The sequence below is a fragment of the Chenopodium album genome, chromosome 9 (assembly GCF_948465745.1).
Source record: "Chenopodium album chromosome 9, dcCheAlbu1.1, whole genome shotgun sequence".
NCBI classification, from domain to species: domain Eukaryota; kingdom Viridiplantae; phylum Streptophyta; class Magnoliopsida; order Caryophyllales; family Amaranthaceae; genus Chenopodium; species Chenopodium album.
In genome coordinates, this window is record NC_137842.1 from 4383749 (window position 1) to 4399245 (window position 15497).

A 15497-nucleotide genomic window follows, 5' to 3' on the forward strand; every position below is an offset into this window, starting at 1 on the left:
AGTCTTGACCTATTTAAAGATGATCAAGTGACGTGTGATATAATTATATATATGATGATGTTCAAGTGACGTGTGATAGCTTATCTCAATAATTTTCCAATAAATGGCCACGAGATCAATTATATAAGTGGAGAAGAAGTTATGACATTTTTCAACAAAGTTATCAAATCTGTAGAGCTAACATGTTCATATTGACTAAAACAACCATTTCGAAGCTCATTCGGAATTGAAGTTGCAAAAGTAACTAATCTACCAAACGACGAATGCCTTTGGAAGTCACCCTGGTTAATTTCTCAAAATGAAATAAATTTTTTTTGTCAAAAAGGTTAAATTTGTAAAATTACAGGCAAAACCACTACTGTGGGAAAATTGTTACGGAGTACTTAAAGTAGCAACTTAATTAGGGTAAAACCACTACTTCAAGTAGCAGTTTTGCTAGTGAATAGTAAAAAGAAAATGCATTTTTACGATATTACCATTTGAAAATATATTTTGTTTCTCATGTTGAAACACTCAGAATTTCTTTTGCTTTTGGATACAAGCCATTTCAATTCTAAAATTGACTTCCAATGAATTATTTTCACTTCTATGTTTTCCCAAATGTGTAAATACCATTCTAACCTAATTCCTTGTTAACCTTTCTCCCATGTAACTTCCGTGGAAGTGGATTCTCATACCAAATGTGTAAAAAAAAATTCTCATCCATTGGCTATTAAGAGATAAGGAAAACAATGAGAATTATTCATCAAGTCATATCGTAATAACAATTAAGTTCAGCAGCCACATGAAGTTTCTACAGTGAATGAGGATCAGAAAAATATAAAAAGAACCTTATTCATGAGAACCCTAGTTGGGTTCCTTCAATAGTTCCACACTAGCAAATCAACAAGAAGCCCCCATACAATCCAAAAGAAACATGAAAATGTACTAGACAAGAACCCGCGCTTTGTCATAACTATTACAGCACATAACAAAATATATGGAAAAAAAAAAGAAGAAAGAAAAGAAAATTGATGGTAAAATTGGAAAAGAGAAAAAAGGGGGGCTTGTCTATCCTTTACCATGTATCCCAACACCTCCCGGAGATGAATGATACAATTTGACTATATCCCGCAATCTGATTTTACACCTCACTCAAAAACCCTAGAATGATGACTCAAAATACTCAAGCCACAAAAACAAAATCCCTTACAACTTCCCTATTGCTACGTAATCTTCAGAATAGGCACTCCAGTCAGTTCTATGTAAATTAACTTTCAGAATTTAAACTGGACTATATTTAGTCACCTTTCATCTGCATTGCCAGATTGCTCCATCTACAATAATTTCCTGATATTTAGCCTTCTAGCTAGGAAGTCCTGTCAAGGGAGAAGAAAAGCAAATCAGAATTAATAAGGAACATCAACTTTCTGGAATTGAATTACATGAGATCAGAATAATTCGAAAAATGTTCGAGAGTATTCACTATTAATGATTGATAAGCTCAAGGAAACACATAAGTAGTATTAACAAAAAAAAATCAATGTAAGCAATTCTTAAACATGATTACATATTCAAGTTAGATCAAAGTGATTCATCTGTACACATTTTCTACAGTTAGAGTTCATAGGAAGATCTACAGTACAACTGCCTGTAAGTAATTGAAATCTGAATATCACAGGAACAGGTTTCTAGAGCAAAGAAACAGTATAGCTAGGGTATAACTGATTGTGTATGAGGTTCAATGCAACCATTAGAAGAAGAAATAGAACTGCAGCTTTAGTAAGCAAAAGCTCTTCAATTTTAGTTACTGGATACATGCTATGTATCCGAAAAGACATACTTTCCAATGCCAATGATGCAACAGTATGCAATTACATCATGTCCTACAATAAATTGTTTACCATTTAACCACTTTTCTACACATACTAAACATTAATTAATTTGTAAAAATTTCAGCAATAAGAACTCAATGTCACCAGGGCTTCAAAGTAAGTTCAGAGAATGAATAAAATTTTACGGTTCCACATTCAGCAATGTCAGAATACTAAATGGAACATATATGAGCTTATCAGCAGCTGCTATATACACATTATGGACCTTTATGGCGCACCATGTTAACAGGTAACAATCAATAACATTATGGACCTTTATGGCGCACCATGTTAATTGAAGTTTTTCTTTTCAAAATTATACCTAAAATTCTCACCTCCGAATAAATTTAACCAAAAGAATACAGCACAAGGACCTTCTGAATAAAAACATCTACCATAGTCCAGTCAGCACGCTTCCAAAAATTTTATCTACTTCTTATATCACATAATAAAAGGCTCGTGATTATGCCCTTGCATCACTCATGTGTTGTCAATGAAAGAGTAGCAAGTCCTCTTCCATCAACAAAACACCATATTCTGTTCCTCAGCTAAAATTTTTTACTCAATCATCTCAAGTGTTCATTACTTCTTCTCATATAAACATAGAGCACATTAATAGTCCTTGGCTCAGAGAATCCACTTTCTATCAATAAAACAGTATATGTTCCTCAGTAACCGCTAGGGCCAAGATAGAGAGCACTGATGAATAGTGACTGCCTGAATAAACACTTCTTATTCCAACACTGACATCAGAGCAGTGTACATAGTGTACAAAAAAAAAAAAAAAAAAAAAAAAAAAAAAAAAAAAACAGTAGCAGCACTTGGTAAAGCCTTAACAAAAGAAATCATCACATTAAATCCACAGCATATGTAAGTTTTGGTAGAATAAGGGGAGGAATTTCCTTTGAAGATTGGCATGCCTAGTTATTCTTTGGGTTTTGTGTTGATAGTAATCATCAAATGTGCAGGATTTAGTGGTTTACACTCAATGAATTTTTCCTTCATGCCACTCTGTGGAGGTTGTCCTAGATCTCATAATGTTAAGCAAAATTGGCAAGCCACTTATTAGTACTCAACTCTAAAAAAACACACTTTCCTCTTTGGCAGAACATTTTTCTTTCTTCTTAATACAATGCCCCCCTATTAATAATAAATAAAGGCCAAAGGACAGTGAATCAATCAGCTCAGCTAAAAATTGATTGAGCACCTATGTAAGTTTATTCTTTGAAAAATATCCACTTTTGGCCATTAAAAAGTGCACTAAGTCCATCTGTACATCAACCTAATGCATGAAACGTCTGTGGGTCAACTGCAGGCAATTTTGCACAAATTGCAGAGAGAAAAAGCAGCAAATACACATCAGTTGATGCTTGAACCAAACAGACTAACAATTAACAAATTCTCAAATTGAACTTGGCATAATATCAAATAATTCATATAAAAGAAAATACTAAGTGCACCTCGAATTAAGCTTCTCTTTTCCCACAGTAACCCCCAACATGTAAAAATCCATCCACCAATACCAGCAGAGATTCAGCAAAGCTCCAAAATCAAGATATGGCAAGTAACCCAAACTTAAAGTAACATCTCATTTGTGCAGTTTGAACAATCAACCTAATTGATCCATATCCTAAACATTCACTAACTCCTTAGAGTGTTTTGAAACTTCTACTCACCAATTTTTAGGATGCAGGTCTTCACTCACCAAGTCACCAGTCTCCAACACTCATGAAAAAGGTTTACAGAATACAAAAAGTTCTTGATAAAGAGCCACTGAGAGGGAAAAACAGGTGTAGAAACTAGAGCACAAGCAAACCAATCTACCAAAAAGTTAATTCTTAATTCCTTATAGGTAGATGACCTCTTAGCAATATGATCAAACTATACCTTTAGCGGCACGGAAAAGGGTCTTTCATCACACATATTGTACCTCGTCAAGAATGGGATGCCGTGGATATATGAGAACATATCAGTATTTTCTACAGATGTACCATAGCACAATACTCACCAACCCTCACCCAGACCTCCCAACAAGAAGATAAAGGGACTACAATAGATCTTTTCTTAATTTTAACCATGGAGTAAGTTTCTAGAAATAAACATGAAAGATGTATATCATGTTATATCTTTTTTAACTTTTTAAGTATGATGAGGAATATCAGAAACACACTTCCATGTTCATGATAAGAATACCTTCCTAGAAAAGGATCAGAGTCCGATATAGAAAAAGCAATATAAGACCAACTTAGCAAAACTGTCCACTCAGAATATCAGATACAGCTAAAACCAAATCATCATCCTTCTGCATCCAAATTTGAGATAACCAATTGGAAAGAAAAAAAAAGTTTGACAATAATAAAGTTTCATCAATTTAATTCAGTTTAAATAAACACTTTAAGTCTATAGCCGATTGATGCCTAGTGGATAGGCTATGTTAATTTTACAAAGAAGCACAGCCAAGGTGCAAAACTAAGCACTTTCTTAGTAAAGAGTTTCAGGATGAGCCATTGATATCTAAATTCTAACAATTGAAGGTCACATCAAACCATAGCGCACTAAAATGAGACAAATTAGTCTGGTTATATTAAGGAAATATACGGGCACCCACTGCCAAAAAGTTTTACTCCATATTGATTTAAAAATCTAGATTGATATAATAACAAGGTCATGGTACAGAAAATTAACTAACAAAAAAGGAAAATAAAATTTTAATTATATACACCAAGTGCTTTTGGGTTTCAGGTTCACGGCTGCTAAGGAAGAGACAAGAAGTGAGCATAAAACGACATGTTCTTACTGGGCATTAAAATACTCCATCGAAAATCAGCTTCTAATGTGTGAGTTTTTAAATTTTCATATCCATGATTTTCTTGTATTGGCAAGATATTTCAGTTATACAAACTACCACTTTCAGAGGGTAAAGTTCTTTAGGATAAAAAATCACCATTGGCTATAATGTGTAATAAACTAACTTAGGAGGGGCACTTTGGGAAATCTGGTATTATTAAGTTAATAGTCTTTAGCCTTAGTATAAATAGAGAGAGAGGAGAAATGAGAAGGTAGGCAGAATTTTAGAGTGAATCCTATTGAGAGTTGTGACCTTAAGTCACTAATTTGAGATTTGTAGGCTAAACCTACTACCTTATGTAAGAAACCATTAACAAGTTTCATACAATATCAAGATCTAATCTTTACTCATTTACAGTATTAAATCAAAAATACCAGATCAGATTATCAGTCTATAACATAATGCAGCTGAAAAAAGGAACAAAAAAGAATAATATTCATCATAAAATCTTACCTCTGTTCGGTTGTCTCTTATTAACACTATATCCGCCCACAAAACCAGCAGACCCTTTAGCAGATACATCTGGACCGGCATTCCCGAGCCCATAACTAAAAGAGCTAGAACCATCTCTCTCAGGAGTTGATGCTCTCCAAGGAGAGTCTCCGTATATCGAGCTACTGCCATACAAGTCTGTAAATGCCCCATCATACCCACCACCATTTGATGATGCATAAGATGATGATGTTGGGGCTACATTATTTCCAGTGTTTCTTCCATAGCCTCCACCACTCAGATTATAACTGGTATCAGCCCCAACATAATTCAGATTTCCGCTGCCAACAGCATTCCCCCCACCTTGGCCAGACACCTGTGAGGAACCCCAGTTCACATTGCCACTTCCAAAGGATCCTCCAACATTACCAGTCCCTGACCCAGACCCATTAAAAGCAGCGGATGTAGAAGAGTTTGAGCTATAATTAAGTCCCCCGTTTCCCCACAGGTTCCTAGATGAGCTAAACAGGGATGAGCTTCCCCCATTTCCACCATCATAGCCAACCGGACTACCAAACCTATTTGAGCTGCCCATAAAGTAGGGGTTCACACCACGTCCGTAGCTGAGACTGCTACCGAAGTTAGCGTTTCCACCATAATTAGCATTTAAACTTGGCTCAAAATTCATACCCATTCCATAACCAGAATTAAACGGAGGGAACCCACTTCGTCCACTTGCAATTGCATTGAATCTGCCATCCATTCTTACTCCATAACCTCCAAGTGCACTTGGATTGTATCCTTGAGTGTAGCCATTTAGGAAGTTGTTGACCCTGTTTAGACCATAATTATAACCACCAATTGGACTACGACTAGGACCAGGTGATAACTCTTTAGGGACTGCACGCTTGACCTCAACCATTTTACCATTCAGTTCGTGGAATGTTTTGATTAAAACCCTATCCACTGCTTCCTCTGAATCATAAGTAATGAACCCAAAACCTCTTGGCCTCTGTGTATTATGATCGTACATCACGACAACATCTGTAATTGTACCAAACTGCTCAAAGTAAATTTTAAAATCACTCTCGGTAACAGTGGAAGCCAAGCCTCCAACAAAAATCTTCCTAGTACGGCTTGGACCTGGAGAGCCATGAGCACTGCCACTAGTTCTACTTAGAATGTTTTGATCATCTCTAGGAACAGCCTTCTTTGCCTCAACCTAAAGTCCGAAAAACCAAAATCAGCATGAAAGCATAGCACTACACATATATGCAAACCTTTCAGCATTCATCCAAAATTGATATTAACTGACAAAAATCAAACCTTGGAAGCTTTAGAAGCTAGCCTCCACATCAAAACACAAATTCAAAATGCAAGATACATTGAAAAAACAACAAAAAAAATATGTATAAAAAGCTCAAAGTATATGCCAGTTGATTACCATTCTTCCATCAATGTTGTGCTTCTCCTGGACAACTCTATCAGCAACAGCTGGGTCTGAAAAGACAATGAAACCAAAGCCCCGAGCACGGCCAGTGGTCCGATCCTTCATGATCACAGCTTCTATCCCCTCCCCAAAGGTGCTAAAATAATCCCTAAGACGTTCCTCATTCGTTTCCCACGAGATTCCACCAATAAATAGCTTACCAAGGTCGGATTGCATATTTCTACAAACCAAATATAGAATATTTTCATTAAACCTCACAGAATTTTCAAACTCGAGCAGCTAACAAGTCAATCCAACACAAGCACACAACTTTCTAAGCAAGATTAAGCACACTTTCGTCGTGGATCCAATACATTTACATAGAATTCAGCTATAATCCGCAACTAACATAGTTTCGAAACTCAAATAAACAACATTTATCATTGACCAAATTCAATTCTACTACGCAAATGAATTGAAATGCAATAGAACCATACCTGGCCTAAGGAATCACAAACCCCAACAAAATTACAATGCCGAATTACAAAATGGTATGTTCTCGGATTCAATCAAAAAAGCATCGGATCCTTCATTCGATCAATAAAATCCAGAATTATGAAATAATACCCTGAAAATTACCGATCATATACATTTCAATTATATAAAAAAAATCCCAGAAAATCAGGTAGCTCAACAAAGATCAAATACCCATATCAAAATTATGAACATAGACTAATTTAAATCAAATTAAATTACCCACCGATTGAAGATGACCCGGATGCGGAATTTGAGAGAAAAATAAGGCTAAGATCTGATGAGAGGAAAGATTGAGGACATGTTAAGCATATCTTCCTCAATACAAACCTCCAAACAAAATTAAAAATGGAGTCCCCTTTTTATAAATTTATTTATTTTTTTCCAATTTTAAGTCAAATAATAATTTTGATTCAAATTTAGCTAAAAATGTCTACAACTATTTTTATTAATTTAATTAAAATTAAAAATTTTTAATTTTATATTAAGATTGGACTGACGATTGAAGCGTTTTACAGCCAACCAAAATAAATAAAAAAAAAAAAAAAACAGACAAAAATATGGATATTTTGTGTGTAGGAAAATGAAAAATGGTGAATGAAAATATATATTTTGGGGTTTTTTTTTGAAGTTTTTGAGGTGAAAATGGGTATTCAAAAAAAATAAATCAAAAAAAAAAAGAAATGATTTTGTACAGTAAGAAAGAAGAAGAAGGAGGAAGAGAGAGGAGAGAGGAGAGAGAAATAGAGGTGATGTGAAAAATGGGACGTTCGATCTGATAATGGGGGAAGATTGCTTGTCCTCCCATTCTTCTACTTATATACTTATGGGCAATTTCATACCATTGTAATAGTACACATTACACCTTCTCTTATGTTGCTCCATCACAATCATCCCTATTGTTTTAGCCCATTTCTTTGCTTGGTTTTTGCTCATCCTTTTTTGGCCCATTTTTTTTTTTTGTATTGGACCTCTTTCTTTGCATAAGGGTTTAGGTTTCCAAATTAGTGGCGGATTGAAAAATGAGTTGATTTAAGTGTATTGTTCAAACCCTGAGATCAAATCTCGCTTGTGTATGTATATAATCCATTCTTATTATAATAATAATATTTATAAAAATAAAAAATAAAAACTTTGTTAGATTTAGACATACATATTAAGGAATTTAATAGGATGGGATGAATGTGAGAGAAGATATAGGTTAACAACATTGTCCACCTCACATGGGTTGAAAGAGAACAATTTCCAATTTTAGTAACAGAAACGTTGTATATGAATATCTTCGAATGAAATAGAGGAAGATGATACGTGGACAAAGAAAGTGTTTATATCTAAGGATCGAAGTAAAAGGACATTATGTTTCTTAAATATTATAATAATCACATGAATGAACTAAGTATAAGTATACATAATATATACTTCAAAGTTGTAAACTTGCCCCAAAAAATCCTCCTTTTACCATTTATTTGGAAGTTAGGGTTTCTCTATAACACCGTTTTAATTAATAATGTTATACATAATGTATACTTTATGAGATTTGTTTCATGATAAAATAACATACTATTAAATAGGCTTTCCGAACTAATATAAAGAAATCAGTATGCCAAATTCTAAACAAATAAAAAGAATGTGTATTTATATTTACCTAATTAGCCCGACCAAATCTTTTTTCTCTAGTGTTGATGTGAATGGAAAAAAAAAAAAAGATGATTCTATCATTTCTTTTCTTTCGGCCCAGTTACAAGTTTACAACCATGTCCATCCAAAATATGACATTTACGATCATTTTTTTCAATTCCAACCTCAAATTGGGTCCTAAGCTCTAAAATGACCCCCAAAATCCTACAATATCATGTCTTTGTGACCAAATTCTAATCCAAGAATTTTTTAAAATCCGTTAAATTTTATGGTTTTTTATGGCATGTGTTGAAAAACAATTTATTAAATTTTTTTTGTAGTAAAATAAACTTTGAGAAGTTTGGTGGTTAAAAACAATTTTTTTTTTTTTTTTTTTTAATTTTTTTTTTGTGCTAAAAGTCAGTTTTTTCGAGGAAAAAGTGTTTTTTTTCTTTATAAGTGGACTTGGTTGTGTTGTTAATTAGGATGAGAGGAACATATGTGGAAGGAAGGTTTGGTGTTCATGGATCTCAGCTGTTAATTGTTTTTTAGATTAACTAATGGCTTGTTTAGAATTTGGGATCTCATTTGAAATTCTAAAATTGAACTAAATGGGTTGTTCGGCTAACCCAATAATTTGGATTTGTATTTAGCACGGAATAAGCCCAATGTAAAGAATTTGTAATCTTTTTTTTTTTTTTTTTTTTTTTTTTTGTAATCTTTTTAATTTATTAAGAGGTATTCCTAACAACATCCATGTGTTACGTAAATCCCCCTCGTCACTACGTCATGTCACCAACTCAATTACTCATTACGCCATGTCAACCACTCAACTACTCATTACGCCACGTGGCTCTCCTTCTATTTGTTTTTCATTGTATGTCATGCACTCATCATAATATTTGTTTTTTTTTTAAAAAAAAAATCTCCATAAGATTTGAACACGTAACCTCTAATTTTACAACTAAGTGCCTTACCACTAAGCTTTATGATTTTTTTATGCAATTTTTTTAATACAAAATATTTACAAGTAGCAGATGACCATGTGAACAACAAATTTATTTACAAGAAAATTGAATCATAAATTACAATGTATATTAGTGATCAGTTCCATGTCAAAATTCGGGGCATCGCCCGGCCCAAAAACCAATTTAACTTCAAAAGTTGTCATTTCAAATCCATTCATTACTCTTTTAATTCTCCTAACTACTTTGTCAAATTAAATCTTCGATTTTTATTTTTTTTTACTAAATTTCTTTTTATTATGTCCCTTTTCTTTCTCCTTAGTCTCCATTGATGCCATCAAGTTAAGCTATTAACCTCCTCGAATCTTCACTCTTTTTTCCTTGATCTCAACTTCCTTCAATTTTCTCGATCTCCTTCAGTCTCTGTTCTTTCTTCAGTTTTACTCTTCCAACCTTCTCTAATCCCATTCTAATCTTCCATTGCAATCTCGCTATTTAATCTTATTGTCGTTGTCGCTGTCCTTGTCAACAATTGTTTCTTGTTATTTAGTCTTGACCTATTTAAAGATGATCAAGTGACGTGTGATATAATTATATATATGATGATGTTCAAGTGACGTGTGATAGCTTATCTCAATAATTTTCCAATAAATGGCCACGAGATCAATTATATAAGTGGAGAAGAAGTTATGACATTTTTCAACAAAGTTATCAAATCTGTAGAGCTAACATGTTCATATTGACTAAAACAACCATTTCGAAGCTCATTCGGAATTGAAGTTGCAAAAGTAACTAATCTACCAAACGACGAATGCCTTTGGAAGTCACCCTGGTTAATTTCTCAAAATGAAATAAATTTTTTTTGTCAAAAAGGTTAAATTTGTAAAATTACAGGCAAAACCACTACTGTGGGAAAATTGTTACGGAGTACTTAAAGTAGCAACTTAATTAGGGTAAAACCACTACTTCAAGTAGCAGTTTTGCTAGTGAATAGTAAAAAGAAAATGCATTTTTACGATATTACCATTTGAAAATATATTTTGTTTCTCATGTTGAAACACTCAGAATTTCTTTTGCTTTTGGATACAAGCCATTTCAATTCTAAAATTGACTTCCAATGAATTATTTTCACTTCTATGTTTTCCCAAATGTGTAAATACCATTCTAACCTAATTCCTTGTTAACCTTTCTCCCATGTAACTTCCGTGGAAGTGGATTCTCATACCTCCCCCCCCCCCCCCCCTCCATGCCATATTCTCAAACAATGACTTTGTATTTAAATTGACAAACATGTGAGACAATGAGAGGTATTGATTTAATGAGATCTCTTCTCCTTACCTTAAATGAATCATGGCTTTCATGGATTCCATGAGGGTAAAGCACAATAAAATTCTAGAGAGAAATTAAAAAGTGATTACTTTGAGTCGAATTTTGGAGATGTTATTCTATATATTGGTAAATCTGAACTTTTTTCTATATAAAATTCTATATATTGGTAAATCTGAATTTTTTTCTATATAAAATTTTCTTTATTTACTCTTTCATTATTCTATTTTTTTTTATTTTATTATTATTTTTTTTAAGTAAGGAGAGTTCCCTTACAATTAAGGAGAGGAGGGGGGAAATTTGGGATCTCATTTGCTTGGAGTGATTAGCTTAGTTTGTGAAGCAAGGAAGATTGCTTTTCTTATATTTAGGATACTACGTATGTAGAAGGATCCTAACTTTTGAAGTGATATATTTTTAAGGTTGAGTGTTGATAATATGATAGTGGGATCCAAGTTTTTAAATAGAGTTCCTATATCCTTCCTGCAAATAACCACTTTACTAGAACACTTATGGGTTGTTTGGTTCAACAAAGGGAATTTAAACAAATGGAAAGGAGAAGAATAATAATAGAATGTAACTCCCTTTGATTTGCAAAGTTATTTGTTTTAAATAACAAAGGGAATGGGAGCCACCATGGATCCACCACACACAACCGACCACCTCTTCAATTCTCTTTCTTTTTTTTTTCCCCTGACACCTTGAAGACCCCACACCACCCACCTACCCCACCGCCTCCCCATGCCGCCCCTCTCCATTCCCCAACTGCACCTCCTTGTCCTCGCAAACCACCCATAAAATCTCTCCTTTCCCTGAAAAAACTTCTATATTAACCTCACCTAAACTATTATTTTTATTAGTTCTCTTTTTTCATAACAATTAAATATATCTCCACTAACTATACTTTATATTATAAAATTCACAGTATAATGCCTACCCTATAAATTTCCTAAAACTATGTGCAAAGCCTTCTATTGCAATTGTTACGAAATGGAAGTAGTAAGCTTTTACGAGTAGTTTTGAAAATAACTAATTGAGAGAGTTCTTTATGCATTGACTGTAGGCTTTTAGTGAAGCTTGAGTGTGACTAAGAGGACTTCAAGGTAATTCGTGAATTTCAGCATGGAACTTGAGTTTTGTCTACAAACTCAAGTGAATAAGGAGTTCTTTTGTATTGAGTTTAGGCTTTGAGCCTTTGAGTAAAGTTTGAGTGTTATTGATAAGACTCATAGGAAGCTTTGAGAGTTTCAATTGTATGAGAAGACTCACAAATGTTTTAAAATACTCAACTTACATTATTTATTTATTTTTTAATATATTTCCTCTTACTATTATACCTTATATTATAAATAATTCATTTTAATCTGTACTTTATTATGTTTCTAAAACTCTGTACATACTCTAATGTTGCAATTATAAATAGTTACAAAAGTTGAATATGTTGAAAATGTGAACACTAGAACAATCCACTTGATAACAGATACATAAAGCTTGTTCCACACACTCGGGTAATTTACTCATTATTATTATTATTATTTTTTGACAATTACTTACTCCGTATTAATTTTTATTCATTGAATAAATGAGCACAATATTTTTTGCTCATTTATTGAATGAGCATATTACCCGGGTATACCATACACCCCGGTGTATATAACAAATTCTAAATTAACACAATCAAAACTTTTTTTTTTGAAAGCACACAATTGTAATTTTTTTTTTTTTTTTTTACAATTGTAAGTAATTGCATTTAATTTTTTTCTTAAAAGAAACGGATAATTAAAAAGTTGGCGCTGAAAATGGACTCAAAAAAACCCAAATCCCAAAATCCCACCTCACTCAGTCACTGACACAGTCACACTCACCCCTTCTCACATAAATTCTTACAATTCCCTCCAAAACCCAAATCTCAAAATTTCGTAAATCGCTCCAATTTTTTCAAACGTTCAAAACCCCAAAAAACACTCACTTCTCTCACAAAACTTCCTCAGCACACCAACACCAACACCCTTTTTCTATTTATATTTCAAATCTTCTTCCATTCTTCCCTCCATCTCCTCTCCAATTCTCTCTCTCTCTCTCATCTTGCCTTCTTCTCCGAATATGTCTTCCACTAAATCATTCGTTTCTCTCAGCTCCGCCGTTAATGGCGATGCTGCTTCTGCTAATGTTGTTCCTGGTGAGATTCATCTTATTGTGGGCCCCATGTTTGCTGGTAAATCTACTGCTCTTCTTCGTCGTGTTAAAACCGAAAGCACTAATGGCAGGTATTGTTATTTTCATCTCTGTTTTGTTTATTTTTCGTTTGGTTATATGTCTATTATTTGTGGGTTGATCTTAGTTTAGATTTTAGAAATTTCTGTAATTTAGTGTGAATTTGGATTAAATTTATGTTAGGGTTCTTGAGTAAGGATTAAATTATGATAGAAATTGGGATTTATGGAGATTCTATGTTAATTTGGCAGACATCTGATGTTAAGTTGTATCAAATTTAACAGAGAATTAGGTAATTCAATTAATAAATAAGGCTTTTTTTTAATAGAGTGTTGATTATATATAAGTAAAATCGAGAGTGTATCTTTGAAGCGTAAATTTTGAATGAAAAATATTGGTTGGCGATTGATTTTTTTTTTTTTTTTAGAACTGTGGCGATGATTAAATCAAGCAAGGATACCCGATATGCGAAAGATTCAGTTGTGACACATGATGGAGTGAGATTCCCTTGTTGGGCTCTGCCTGATCTCTCTTCTTTCCAAGAGAAATTCGGATTTGATGCTTATGATAAGGTATCCTCCCGTCTCTTTTCGATTGGATTAATTGTCGCGTTGATAGTGTAATTTGAATTAGTAACGTGACAATTAACTTCGGACTTGGTACTGTTAATAGTTCATGAATATACTTATGTACACTATTTTATGAAAGTGTTATGTTAGCCCCTGAAATTATATGACTGAACTGATGCAATATCTGAAATCTTTTATTATATCATATGTTTTGTGGTTAGATTGTATTTGTATTTTAAGCTTATGTTTGTTTGCAGTTGGATGTAATTGGCATAGACGAAGCACAATTCTTCGATGACCTCTACGACTTTTGCTGTAAGGCAGCTGAGAAAGATGGGAAAACCATTGTGATTGCAGGGCTAGATGGTGATTACTTGAGGTGCGAATGTCTGTCAAAACATTTTTCCTTTATAATGTGTTCGAGTTGATCTGAAATTCTGATGTGAATGCTGTTTTTTTTTAATACAGGAGGAGCTTTGGGTCTGTGCTGGATGTTATACCGCTTGCTGATACTGTAACAAAGCTGACAGCACGGTGTGAGATGTGTGGGAAGCGCGCTTTCTTCACACTGCGGAAGGTAGGGGAGACACAGACAGAACTAATAGGAGGAGCTGAGTCATACATGCCTGTTTGCCGCCAGCATTATGTAAACGGGCAGGCAGTAATTGGAGCTGTGCTCGAAACTAACCACATTAAGAAGGATATTGCAGTTCCAGAAGTTTTGGAAGCAACCCGTGTCTCCTAATCTGGTTAAGCATCTTCATAAGCACCCTTTTTATTAAGGGTGTGAAGGCGTGCATCTACTAGCTATCTCGGCTATTGTTGATCTAGTGGAGTATTCTTCATTGTTCGGTGTATATAGTAGAAAAGTTACTTTTGTGTGGTTAAGTAGTTAGCAGTTCCATCTTTCTTAATCACATTGCATTTGCAGCTAATGTTATATTGTTAAATTAAGCCTTATACTTTGTATGTACCTTTTGCCTCAATTTTTAAATCACAAAGTCCTTAATGTACTCATTGAGATGATGATCCAATTGCAGAAGTACCTGTTTTACTTCTAATAGTTATAAATAATACTGAGTACTCTCTATCTAGTATCTATCTATTGCTTTGTTCTCTCCTTTTTAATATACTTTTGCTTCTGTCTACTGAGAGTTCAAATGTGATTGTACTTGTATTTTGCAGATAATATTATGGAGTACCTTTAAATGATCTTTTCTGCAGTCGAAGAATATGTATAAGTTGCCAAATTTTGTTCAAAGAAAATATGTAGTACGGAATACTAACTTTCAAGTATGGAGTATTTAAAACTTTCTTTTGGTAACCAACATTTCAGTCCACTAAATTGGCAACTACATCACTAGCTCCACAATTGGAGCCTAAGATGGAAGATATATGGAGTTCAGTTGCAGCGTTTAATAGATCAACTACATAACAAAGTTGCAGTGGCTCTAAACACCCAAAAAAAAAAAAAACATAACAAAGTTGCAGATAATAAAATAAAAAAATTAACATTCAACCTGATATTAGAAGAACAATTGGAACTCTGATATGTATAGTTTGGAGTGTCTAATAGGCTAAGTGTTGTTTGCAATTCAATTCCAAGTTCTAAGCCACCAAAAACGTAAATTTAATGGAGTGATGGAGCCATGAGGTATTTTGGCTTGGGTTAAAGGCCTTAAAGCTAAAAGACACGCTTGTATGCACAAC

The 15497-nt window shown here is 33.7% G+C and overlaps 2 protein-coding genes across 2 annotated transcripts; one reads left to right on the top strand and one right to left on the bottom strand.

Moving 5' to 3' along the window:
- Positions 1-724: 724 nt before the first annotated feature.
- LOC145558286 (heterogeneous nuclear ribonucleoprotein 1-like) lies at positions 725-7900 on the bottom strand. Its single transcript, XM_081619479.1, has 5 exons — positions 7323-7900; positions 7060-7190; positions 6578-6803; positions 5155-6355; positions 725-1358 (listed from the first exon to the last, which is right to left on the bottom strand). The coding sequence occupies exons 3-5, from the start codon at positions 6797-6799 to the stop codon at positions 1345-1347; spliced, it is 1437 nt and encodes a 478-aa protein (XP_081475605.1). The 5' UTR covers positions 6800-6803; positions 7060-7190; positions 7323-7900; the 3' UTR covers positions 725-1344.
- A 5134-nt stretch (positions 7901-13034) lies between these two features.
- On the top strand, positions 13035-14788 carry LOC145559428 (thymidine kinase-like). Its single transcript, XM_081620848.1, has 4 exons — positions 13035-13271; positions 13646-13790; positions 14045-14166; positions 14256-14788. The coding sequence occupies exons 1-4, from the start codon at positions 13108-13110 to the stop codon at positions 14530-14532; spliced, it is 708 nt and encodes a 235-aa protein (XP_081476974.1). The 5' UTR covers positions 13035-13107; the 3' UTR covers positions 14533-14788.
- The last annotated feature ends 709 nt before the right edge of the window (positions 14789-15497 follow it).

Excerpts from the sequence above, each read along its gene's own strand:
- LOC145558286 (XM_081619479.1), bottom strand. The coding sequence starts at position 6,799 with ATGCAATCCGACCTTGGTAAGCTATTTATTGGTGGAATCTCGTGGGAA. Across the intron at positions 6,356-6,577 it reads ACAACATTGATGGAAGAATG|GTTGAGGCAAAGAAGGCTGT; the intron begins GTAATCAACTGG and ends TTCGGACTTTAG.
- LOC145559428 (XM_081620848.1), top strand. The coding sequence starts at position 13,108 with ATGTCTTCCACTAAATCATTCGTTTCTCTCAGCTCCGCCGTTAATGGC. Across the intron at positions 13,272-13,645 it reads ACCGAAAGCACTAATGGCAG|AACTGTGGCGATGATTAAAT; the intron begins GTATTGTTATTT and ends TTTTTTTTTTAG. Across the intron at positions 13,791-14,044 it reads GATTTGATGCTTATGATAAG|TTGGATGTAATTGGCATAGA; the intron begins GTATCCTCCCGT and ends GTTTGTTTGCAG.